Below are 12429 nucleotides of genomic sequence, written 5' to 3'. Positions count from 1 at the left end.
TCCCTGAAAATAATTGCACACCGTAGAACGTTCGTAAACCAATCAGATTGGTTACATCGTCAAGCTTCGAATCGCAGTTCATTCATTCCGTTCACGAACGATTCAGTGTACGGAAGTGAAGGAAAACGATTTACGTGCCATTAAAAATAGAGATACGTTCATGAAGCACCGATTGTGCCAGACCAGCTGAATTTACTACTATTCAGATTGTCAGTAACTTTTGAAACAGGTGTTGTGTAGCCTAATATTCAGTTCCTGTGAAAAACTGTTCCAGTGGGTGGAGTAGGCCTTTATACACATGAATATTCATGATATGCTGTTGTGAGCGTGGCCTTGAGACAACGCGCAAACGAATGGAACTAAAAATATTAGTGCACGCTCCTCGAGTCGCAACTCGTTTATTAATGGATTATTTCGAAAAGGTATTCAATGTTAAGCATTAACTGCAACAGTTCACATTTTCAAAACAATGAATAGCCTATTTTGTGTAAATGTGATAAATCGTCTGAGCTGTTTTTCCTGATTGATCACAGGCATTCAAATAAATGGCTTAGGACACATAGGCTACCTTTTCGAAATAATCCATTAAACGAGTTGCGACTGACACTAATATTTTCCTTCCAATCGTAAAGCGCGTTGTCTCAAGGCCACGCCCACAACAGGGGACATATCATGAATATTCATACTCCACCCACTGGAACAGTTTTTTACAGGAACTGAATATTACACATCACCTGTTACTGCTACAACTGCATCCCAGACAGAGCTCCGCAAAATTTGATTCGTTCTTGTTACTCAAATATTTTAAGTCAGTTCACCAAAAGATTCTGTTTCGTTTAGTGATTATTTCTGCAAGTTTACAAGTTATGTTCGTTACCTTGCTACATCGTTCAAGAACGAGTGAATGGAAGTTAAAGAAAACGTTTAACCATGTATCAAAGGAGATAAATGTGGGAGTGTGTTTTTTTCTTTTTCTTTTTTTTTCAAACGAGATAATGTTTTCACGAGATTGTTAGAAGAAAGTAGGCCTACAATTCTTTTGAACAAGTGAATCATGAATAGGAAAGCAAATTACATCCTTATAATTTTCCACGGAACATTCTGATAGGGGACTGTGGCAGGATTAAAGCAGTGTGACCTATCATAGCCAACTCTCAACGAGAAAATACCTCTCTCAGTGAAAACAATGAGAAAACGAAACCGCAGTTGACGTATGAGCGAGCGGAGGCGCAGCTTACACACACATTCCTCCTCTTATCTGCGAGCGTCAGTCTGTTAGAGCTTCAGTGGGAACTATGGACCATCAGAGAGCATGAGCCCTGCTGAGAACACACTGACCGAAAGGTAGCCAAACGCCCGGTATTTATACATATTATATCGTTTTGTTTTTTGTGTACTACATAATATGTTCCGAACAGCTGTATTAGTATTATCATCACAGTATGAAAATATGTCTGGATTAGTCAAGCGGGTTATTGGCAGTTACTCAACCTTGTCAACTGCCTAATTTTTAGCCTGTGTTTTTGAGCATTAGTTATTTGTATAATATAGCCTATATATTTTTATTAATGTAATGTATTAAAGTGTTTTATTAATTAGTAGTTCTACATGAAAGATATCTCAGGAGATGATGTTTTCAGAATGTTTCAGAATCAGCACCGTATTTTGGGGGAAATTGGGCATGTGGCGGTCTGTCAAAACAGACGGTCAACTTCACGATTTAAGTTGCTTTAACATCTTATTTGCACTTGTGAGTTTGTGCTGAGGGACATTTTTGCAATGTAAAAGTTTTTGCTGGTATTTGTTTTGAAAAAGAACCCCCATGTTGGGGTTTCCCTCCCCTGTAAACCACCCCTCACTTGCAGGCAAAATAGAGCAAGCATGGTGATCAGGAAACACCTGACCACACTGTATATATGAGTGCGAACAACATGAATGCATGCATTTAATTACACAAGTTCTTGTGCTGTTTTTAATGATCAACAATTCTGTTCTAGAATTCAATCAAGGATGGAGTACAAGAATGAAAATGCTGGTATAGAACTGCTTCTTGCTCACATGAATATTGAAGACTTCATCCAAGAGGCAGAACATTTCTACTGTGTTGGCGAGGAGGTTGAATCAGGAGTTTCATTTGAGGAAAGTTTCTCGCAAGAAGACATGGACGAGAATGAGGAAACGCCACACGGTCTAATCACACATGCGCAAAACCCCGGAAAGGTCCGTTATGGGACAGCATCCGACCTCCTGGACTTTGTCAATATGGTCTCAAACATACCATCCTCCTCTCTCCTAGAAGTGGGTCAAGAAATGGGTGTTCTGATAAACAAGGTAAGCTCTATTAATGGTTATTTACCATATATCCATAACATATACAGCTGATCTATACAGTTTGGTTTAAGCATTAAGTAAGTGAATGTATTTAAAATGTCTTTACACTGTGAGATTGTTGGCTTAAGGGATAGTTCACCCAAAAATTTAAATTCTGTCATCGTTTACTCACCCTCATGTTGTTCCAAACCTGTATGAATTTCTTTCTTCTAGAAGATATTTAGAAGAATGTTGGTAACCAAACAGTTGATGGGACCCTATTGACTTCCGTGGTATTTTCTCCCCTCCATACTATGGAAGTCAATGGATCAACTGTCTGGTTACCGACATTCTTCTAAATATCTTCTTTTGTGTTCAGCAGAAGAAAGAAATTCTTACAGGTTTGGAACAACTTGATGGTGAGTAAATGATGATAGAATTTTCATTTTTGAGTGAATTATCCTTTTAATTAAACCAAGCTTATTTGTAAATGCTTTGAGTAAAGGAGTGTTTATACTTGTTTTACAATTTGTCATAGCCTTACTCTCATAAACGCCCTGCTTTGTTCCTGCAGACAGACATGGTCATTAAGGAGGGGCATTATCGCATAGATCTGGACGTTCTTCTGTTTCCGTGGAAACTGACCTACAAGCCCATAGGCCCTGGACATGTTCCCAAAGGCTCATTTGGGAAGGTCCATCTGGCTCAGGATACCAAAACTCGGAAGCGAATGGCATGCAAACTAGTAAGTTAGGGAATGCAGAGAATGTTTGTGGAACAGTTTCTTTTCTTTTTTTTTGTTGGCAAATATAGTTGTTTTCATTCCACTGTTAAAGGACATGACTTCCCTTCTGGGAATCTGTGTTCTTTTATGACTAAAGCAAAAACATATTATGTACTGCTTGTTCAAAATAGTATGTTGAAAACAATTTAATAAGCACAACATAAGGATTTCAAACATAAATTAGAGAAGTAAACAGAATTTTCATATGAAAATATAACACAGATGACACGTTATAGTGAATGATGTGTTCTTGTGACAATCTTATGCACCAGCATGTAAGATCACAAGGATTTATGAACAATGGAAAAAAAAATGACTCTGAAAAGAGAAGCACTCGTATAACTCGTATAAAATGAGGAAGAGAAAATTTGGGAAATAACGCAGTTTCTCTAAAATATTCAGGAGGTCAGCCTGCAGTGTGCAGTGTTTGAACAGAAACTGAGAATGGCTCTAACGTACACAGGAAGCTGACAGGAACGCCCCCGTGGAAACATGCAGCCCACAGAGACGGTGTCTAAACTGTGGCAGTGTGCAGATGTCTAGTGGGGGAATAAGTTTCAGACTTGTGGTCAATATAAAGTCGGCACGAAATGGAAGTTGCGATAGGCTTTTCTTTCCTATTGTGACGTATATTCAAGTGAAACGGCTTCTCAAACAAGAAACAAAATGGGACGGGACTTGATTTTGTCCATTTTACTATTGCTGCAATCTTATGTGAGTGAACACGTCTTCAGAGAAGAGGAGATGTCCTTGCAACAGGCAGGGAAAGTTATTTGATTAAAGATTATGACATGACGTGAAAATAATGATGTGTCATGAAATAATGATTGTCAATTGCTGAATCAAAAACATTCACCCTCTTAATGAGGCCTTTAGGGTTTTGGTCAAATTTGACAGGTGGTGTAGCATAATCACTACTAGTAATCAATTAGTGGTCAAGGCGGCCGATGTCTGGAACAATTATGCAAGCAATCACACAAGCAGTGCAAGACTGCACATATATTACAGTGTGGGTTCTACCTTCTCTAAGCCACCTGTATTTTGTCCTTTCTTATCAAATTTTTTGCATATATGAATTCTTAAATCTTTTTATGCATTTAAGTATAATAAGCAAGTATAATGGTAATTATATATTACCAAATATAATTGGTGCACTTCCACACTGTCTGAATTGTATAAGTTATAAGTGTACATTCTCTCCAGATTCCTGTGGAACATTTCAAGCCTGCAGATGTGGAAATCCAAGCACGGTTCCGACATGAGAACATAGCAGAGCTGTATGGGGCATTGCTGTGGGAGCAGACGGTGCATTTGTTCATGGAAGCGGGCGAAGGGGGCTCGGTTCTGGAGAAGCTGGAAAGCTGTGGTCCAATGAGAGAGTTCGAGATCATCTGGGTCTCTCAGCAGGTTCTGCGAGGCCTGGAGTACCTGCACTCCCACAACATTATACACCACGACATCAAACGTAAGAGCTTTGGATTGCATCACAAAGGATTTTTTTTTCTGAAATATCACTGCAGTTTCCTGCCAAACACATTGTGTTTGACCATGTTGGATCAACTGCTTTGAATTGAAAACATACTTCAAAAGCGGGGTCAAATGCAGTTCAGTACTTTTTCATTGCTACCACAAGCAACAAAACAAGCACGGTTATTTCCCTTATAAATGCAACAAAAGGTGCTCTGTAAGTAAGTCAGATAATGACTATGTGGTCAAGAAAGGTATTCAGCTTATTGACAGAACTTAAAACTAGGCCACTGGGAGGAAGCAGCAGTGTTAAATGATTGACAGAGGATTGGCCACAGGGCTAGAGAAGTTCATTTTTAGTGTTTTTAGATTGTGCCCTTCAAAGATGAGGAACACAACATAATGAAATATGGCAGGGTTGGGACAGACAACATTCTGCTGCTGTTAGTCATACCCAGAAGCCCATCAGTGCTGCAGCTCATGACTTCTCAGGCGTCTGGAATTTCCAGTCAGGACAGCGAGAGGAGGGAGAAGACAGATGCGATTACTCAAATGTATTACTTTCCGGGGCTTATTCAACAGGCCATCCGTCTAACTAACTAGTGCTTTCAAATTGCAACAAGACTGAGAGGGTAACGTGAAGAGACACAGAGATTCAGTGAAATGAGTGACCAATCACAGTTGCCTGCTTTTGTGGTTTTGAGGGTTGGCTTCTTGACATTCGGCTTGGAGAGGAAACATGTTATTTCAAGTAGTGTCAAATATGGAGGGAGAGCAAGAAAAGGGGGTTTTGAGACTTCTGATGTTCTGTTTTTCAATCCACCATGAGTAATGACTGACCTTAATCTGCTTCTGGAAAACAACACATTGCTACTTGTCTGGTGCACATACACAAACTGAACAACCTATATTTTGCAAAAACAGTTGAGAGATATAGTTGCAATGTCTTTTATATATCAAAATGAAATATCTCAAATATCACTACACACTTCTGAACACTTACTTATTATGATTATTTTAGATTTGATGCGTCTAAGACATGAACTAAATTCTCTTTTTGTCCCTGCAGCCAGTAATATTGTGTTGATGTCCGCCAAAGCCGTGCTGGTGGATTTTGGTCTTACAGTACAGATGAAGGATGATGTATATGTTCCTCGGGACCTACGTGGCACCGAGGTGAGTGTGTTTGAGGTCACTTTGCACACTTTAATTTTTCCATACTTGGTCTGTCACTGTGTCGTGACTAAATGCGACACAGATATAGACTAAATGTCTATATTTAGAAACAATGCAGTATTTGGCAGTTCCTGATTGTGCTGGTTGCAGACGTCCTTTAGAAAGTCACTGAATAAATATTGTCTTATGGTATGTACATTTTTAAAATAGTTAAAGGGCAATTCTAACAAACTGAAAGGAGATCTGAAACACTAGAAGGCACACACACACACAGATGCACTTTTTTCCCCTCTAAGCGGACATTCTGTTCCCTTACAACCTCTGGGAAAGACCCAAAAAGACCCAAATACATGCCCATTAGCGTGTTGACTTTTTGCCCCATTTGGAAAGTCCAGCATGCCTTTCTAAACAGCACTGAAGATTCCCAACATATGTAGAATAATAACGTTGTTTACTACGAGGCAGTACAGAGAGCAGTTTGCCAGATGTCACATTTGCCTATTACATCACCAGTTGTTTTTCATATTTATATTATTCATAGTGACTGAACTGTAGAAAACAGTCCAGTGTTCAATGCACAAAATTGCATAACAAAATAAGAAAACCTGCTGCGAATTTTGTTAAAAGCCTCTGCACATGTGGGATCTGAGCTCATATTTCTTGTTTTTCCTTCTGTACAGATGTACATGAGTCCAGAACTGGTTCTGTGTCGAGGACATAGCACAAAGACTGACATCTACAGCCTGGGGACCACAATCATTCACATGCTGAGTGGCAGTCCTCCATGGGTTAGGAGATATCCCCGAACAGCCTACCCCTCATACCTTTACATAGTAAGTGTGCTTTTTCGATTTGATCGTGGTGCATCGGAATACCTGCTCTTTTAATTATATTTTGTTTGTATTTATTTTACCGCACCGGTATTAGGGAGGGTCCTTGAATGTGGCGAAGCCTCACCATATGAAAAACCAACTATATGCATTAACCACAGAGCAAAACCCAGAAATGCCAAGCAGGCTGATGTCATACCTTCATGACATTAAGCCTCAGTCAGCAAAGCATATCTCATGCTAATTCTGTATAGTTTTCTTTGTTTAGTAAAGGATGTAAAGGATGCTAATTATGTATAATTTTAATAATAATGATAATATTTAGTATTTTTCTTTATTATTTTTTTGTTTTGTTTTATTCTCTGTTAGTTTTCTGTTTATTTATTTGTTTTTCCGTTTAAACTACTATTAGCAAAGGATGCTAATTATGTATAATTATTTAATTATAATAATTCTTTATACATTTTATTTCCTGTCTTTTTTCTTTATTATTTTTCTTTATTCGCTTACCTTCATTTGTGTTTCTGTTTTAACCACCATAAAGCAAAGGATCACAAGATATAACTTGTGATGGCAAGTTCTCCTTTCAGCAGGATTTCAGAAACAATTTCTAAATAACTCTTTTATAAAAAAAAATATATAAAAAAATCTGCAGTTCATCAGCTGTTTAAGCTTCCTCTACGCTTCGATTATTTTGACATTGGCAGTTTTGCATGTTTCACTTTAAGAGCTCGCAGACTAAAAGCTGGCAACCTTTGTGTAGCAAGTCCAACTGCTCTCAGTTCCCTTTTCACATACTACACTTCCTTTTCATGTAATGGAATGTAAATTCATGCACAGTGTCTTTTTGCATGAGGCTGCTTGCAAATGCAGCTGTGCCACCATTAATTTTCACCTGGTGTGGCTGGGTAAGATCCTGGCTGAATCTGAAATCACTCCCTATACCTTCAAATAGTGCGTTATTTGAGGGGACAGCCATTTGTAGTGGTGTCCGAAACCATAGTGGACGTTATTGAGTGCACTTATTCAATCCCACATTGCACTGCAATAACAAGTGTACAACCGATGTACGCTCAACGGCTGTCCGAATTCGCTCACTCGTTTTCATTCACTCCTTCAAGTGGACAGTATTAGTGGACTAATGTAGGGAATAGTGTATGAGGGTTTAGGGGGCGATTTCGGATTCTGCTTGTGATAGTAATTTCATAGGCGGGGGCAGAAAAAATGCATCTAACGTCTAACTCTGACCATGCGTGGAATACCATTTTCCTCGTGGAAATTTTTTCATTGATCGTAGACTATTTGTTTTCGTGATTTTCGTTACGTTAATAACCTTGTATACACAAGTATCTTCCACAATTGTGTTAATTGATGAATTAATAGAGATCAGCGGTTGATTGTCATAGATGTAGGCTAAGGCTATTTACACAAAACGCGTTTTTGCTTATCACTGCGCTGCTTTTCTATTGTTTTTCACTTAAACACGCAGTAGACGGATATGTTTGACCATTGAGCTTGTGTCATGTGCCTTTTACACTATCTTGCACATGACACAGCGTTCTAAAATCACAGTGCTCAAGTTAAAGCTGCAGTCCGTAACTTTGGGCGATCTAGCGGTTAATAAACAGAACTGCAGAAGAACATTGTAGCTGGAACTACTTCTCTCTGTTTATGTCTATGACGAGTCACGCAGGTACTGGGCTACTCCGCAGTGGTAGGACCCGCACCAGTCTAAAATAGTCTGAATATAAACACTTATTGTATAACACGTATTACCGGAGTGATTCAGGATAAGACAAAAACACAGTTTGGAAAATGGATACATGATGTATTCATTTGTTATTATACATTTTGTAAATTTTGAACACACAAAAAGTTATGGACTGCTGCTTTAAAATAAGTTCAACTTTAAAAAAAACGTTTTATAAGCTTGTTATTTTTCCATAATGTTTAAACTATGTTTTCCAACTTAGTTTGGCTGGTGTGTGTACTGTACATGGCCTTTGTGCCAGTGTCATAGTTCTTTGAGTGGAGAAAAGTCAGTTGTTTATGCGGTCAAAATGTTTGCGCACCAGGGGTGGCCAAGCTTCAATCAGGGGTGTCACTTCTCCCCTGATTTTCACACTCTGTTTGCAGATCCACAAACAGGCCCCTCCTCTGGAGGACATCCCCGAAAGCTGTAGCCCCGCGATGCGCAGGCTCCTGGAGCACGCGCTCGATAGGGTCCCTGCACGGAGGAGCTCTGCCGGGGAATTACTGAACGAGGAGGCCCTCCATCCGTCTCGGGAAGACCAGCCGCGCTGTTGGAGTCTGGACTCTGCGCTGGAGGAGGGCACTCATCCACTGTTGCGACAGCACAGTCAGCTTTCAGACAGCACTCAAGGTACATTACACAATACACACAGCGGCGGTTTCTTCATTAGGGCGATCGGGCGACGCACCACCAAAGTGTGAAAGGGACTTTTTCTATCACAATCTCATTCAACCACAGAGTTACGCTAGCAGTCACTCACTGTTGTTCTGCCTCTGGATATAGTCCAATCAGCGCCAAGTCACGTTCTGTGGAGTACCACCTCTTTTTGGGCGATTTCACTATGGCCGAAAATCGCCCAGAGTGTTCCCATAGACTTACATTCAAAGATTTTTTTTTCTAGAACTGCAGGCACTGCAATGCATTCTCTATGGGTTCCGGGAGGGCTCGCACTAACGTGCTTTCGTCATCATACGTAAACTTCACTTGTGCAGCGATTGGTGGAAACAAATATACCTCTAATAATATTTAGCCATAAGCTGAAGTGACATCCAATAATTTCCTCAGTGCATAACTTACATTTCACGGACATATTCTCCATCTGTAAATGTTAGAAAGTCAATATTTCCAGTTTGCTGTCATGAGTGGGCGAGCTTTCTGCAAGCTAAACTTCCGCGAATAAGCGCCGCCGCGTGCGCGCCGAACAGACGGAGCGCAATAGAATAGGAGCGCAATTATTCTGATTAAAATATACATTAGCACTAAATTATAAAAATATTTAGCTAAAATATTTGTTGTTGAATATTTGTTGTTGTTGGTGAACATAAATGTGCTCGAGAATTTCAAACCTACATGTGTATTTTTATGATATTAGCTTTGTTTTTATTTTTTATTTTAAGTTTAGTAAATTTAACTACTCCTTTAAAAAGCATTATTTTGTTTTTAGATTGTAATGTTGCAATGTTAGAGTGTAATGTGATTTGACCCCTTTTTTGGATAGACTGCAGATAGACAGCAAGGTTACACTATGTTTGTTTTTATAACCTTCAATATGAACATTGTTTGTAGGACAATATTGATCAGGATATTACATTTTAAATTTTTTATTAATACAGTTTTTTTTTTTTTTTTTTTCAAATAGAAAAATAATAATTAAATACTCAGATGGATTATACCATACATCGCCATTTAGCCCAAAAATTCTGATTTATTTGGCAATTGGCTATTTCCCAACCCTACCGGCTGAAGTTTTAGCTAAACTTTAGGCTAATGATAGCTACATTATTATCACTGTTAAATTGTTATTTAACAATTAGCCTACATTCAGTCCTGGATTAATAATTTTTTGTTGCGCCCCCCCAAATTTTTTTAGCACCAGCCGCCACTGAATACACATACAGTATTTCATGTCAAATTCATTTGATCGCGTAATTAAGATCTTTTACTCTTGTATTTGCAGATTCTTCTTTGTACACTGAGGATTCTGGGCACTCTAAGAAGAAAGGTTCCCTCTATATGGATCTGGGCGCCTTGGCTGGCTACTACAATATGGTTAGAGGGCCACCATCCAATGAATATGGCTAATAAGGTGGATTTTTCCTGAGGACCAGTGGGGTACTTGTGTAGTCTGCATTCATATACAAGCTGTCGGATATGCATGGATGTATCAGTTCAGTGGAGCCAAACTCTCCCACAAGATGATTCTGCATATATGGTGTCCTAAATAAGGACAGTGTACGCTGATTGGACAATGAGCGTCCAATTAGAGATGGATGCTTTTTGAAATGCAAGAGACATTCAAGACTTGTTGAAGAGAAGAAAGAACTGTGTTTTTTATTGTTTGGTGAACAGTTTGTTAATACAGTTCCTTGTCTGTGCTTTTAGAGCATGAATATAATGACACCATATTCTGTATAAAATACATACTAGGAGGGATGCACCAATATTACAATTCTGGCCAATACCGATAAACTGATAATTACTTCTAATTTATGGCTGGTAACAACTTAATGAACAATAACTTAAACAATATTAAAGCTATACACTATTTTGTTAAAACAAAATATAAATACAATTAATGGATGCATCACAACATTATAATGTACAGTATAAAAATGCATCCCTAATATTGGCTGATAAACAATATTGGGGTTGACATATTGTGCATCCGTAATACCCTAATACAGACAAATACTTTTTGCTTTATATATATATACTGTAATTGTAAAGCTTGTGCTAGATGCATTGATTATGCATTCCATATCTGATCACATAAAGGCGGGCCTTAATGAGAGTAAAGAGATTATACTAGATTATCACTGCCAACAGCGGAATGTTTTTTTAATAATATGATTTTTTTTACCATAGCAGTGCTATGTATGTTACGAATGTATGTATCTCCATTGAATTACAAAGGCAGGCCTGTGTTATCTGAAAGTATATGCATTCTGACCTACATTTGTAGGGTTTCTATTTGTGTGAAATATGAATTATAATGTGGCGAGTCTGCTGAATTTGAATATATGACCTTAACAATAGTCTGTGTCTTTAGCTAATCATTTCAGTAAATAATTTAATTTTTAATTTCTGTTTTGCAATCCCCATGTGAGTGCCTTGTCTTTAAATAGCTTTATCTGAGATCCCTGGATAATACATCCATTGTAAAAAATAAGAGATGGCAACAACAACAAAAAAGGACACTACAACAATACAGTTTATATTTCCAGGAATTGTTTTCAGATGATACTGAAAACTCATCTCAGGTTGATATTCCCATGGAATGTGTTTTTGTTAAGTAGTTGCAATGCAAGACAAAGAAATGTGCACTCAGACAAAAAAAAATATATAGATTGCCCAGATCCTCCCAATGTTTCAATGTGTTCATAAAAGTGACTCAATAAATATCTGCTGTGACACTGCAATTTTGTTGTCTAAGTATCTGTATGCAATTGTTTTAATTTGATAAAATTAGCATGATTTTTTAAATATTAAATATGCCAATATACTATACTGATGAAAATGTTAAGGTTGTGATTTTAGATAACCAAGGTAAAATTACATTATGGCTGTTTCAAGCAATGAACAGTTCTTCAGAAGTGTCTTAGTCATTTTGGAAAGACCAGAGAGCCTATCTGTGATAAATGATAGTATCACCTAAGATGAAGATTTTTACTTTGGGGAAGTTATAGTTTAAATAAATAAATGGACTAAAATGTGTGATTCATCACTGTGCTTTGAAATGTATTACGTGTCTACGCCACGTTTGTAAAGCTAAAAGTAACAAGTGTAAAATAAACATTTTGATTGCTGATAATGATAAGATATGTCATTTAGTGTGCAAGTTCAAACACTTTTTGGGTGACTGAGAATTTTGTGTGCAGAAAGGTCACAAAATAATCTAAACTCAATAACTTTTAGGATGGAAAACATAAAGGTGTTCTGGGGTTTCTGATCAAAAAAAGCATTTGAGAAAAAATAATAATTTTGCAAGACGGTACATTGAAATTCTTGCACACCCCATCCCATGAAGCACTGCAAATTATGCAATTGAATCAGAATTTATGATTCTATTTCTAAATAATATTAACTTTATTAAATCTGTATTTCAATAT

At 37.9% G+C, this 12429-nt stretch overlaps 1 protein-coding gene across 1 annotated transcript; it reads left to right on the top strand.

The window, feature by feature from the left end:
* The first annotated feature begins 778 nt into the window (after nt 1-778).
* On the top strand, nt 779-11739 carry LOC309485612 (mitogen-activated protein kinase kinase kinase 8-like). Its single transcript, XM_082152539.1, has 8 exons — nt 779-1344; nt 1998-2331; nt 2885-3055; nt 4298-4559; nt 5631-5737; nt 6418-6570; nt 8704-8950; nt 10278-11739. Exons 1-8 carry the CDS (start codon nt 1313-1315, stop codon nt 10400-10402), a joined length of 1431 nt encoding a protein of 476 aa, XP_082008665.1. The 5' UTR covers nt 779-1312; the 3' UTR covers nt 10403-11739.
* Nucleotides 11740-12429: the final 690 nt, after the last annotated feature.

This window comes from Leuciscus leuciscus, assembly GCF_965113295.1.
Source record: "Leuciscus leuciscus genome assembly, chromosome: 21".
In the NCBI taxonomy this organism is placed as follows: domain Eukaryota; kingdom Metazoa; phylum Chordata; class Actinopteri; order Cypriniformes; family Leuciscidae; genus Leuciscus; species Leuciscus leuciscus.
Note: the sequence above shows the minus strand (reverse complement) of the source record. Positions and strands in the feature narration are given on the sequence as shown.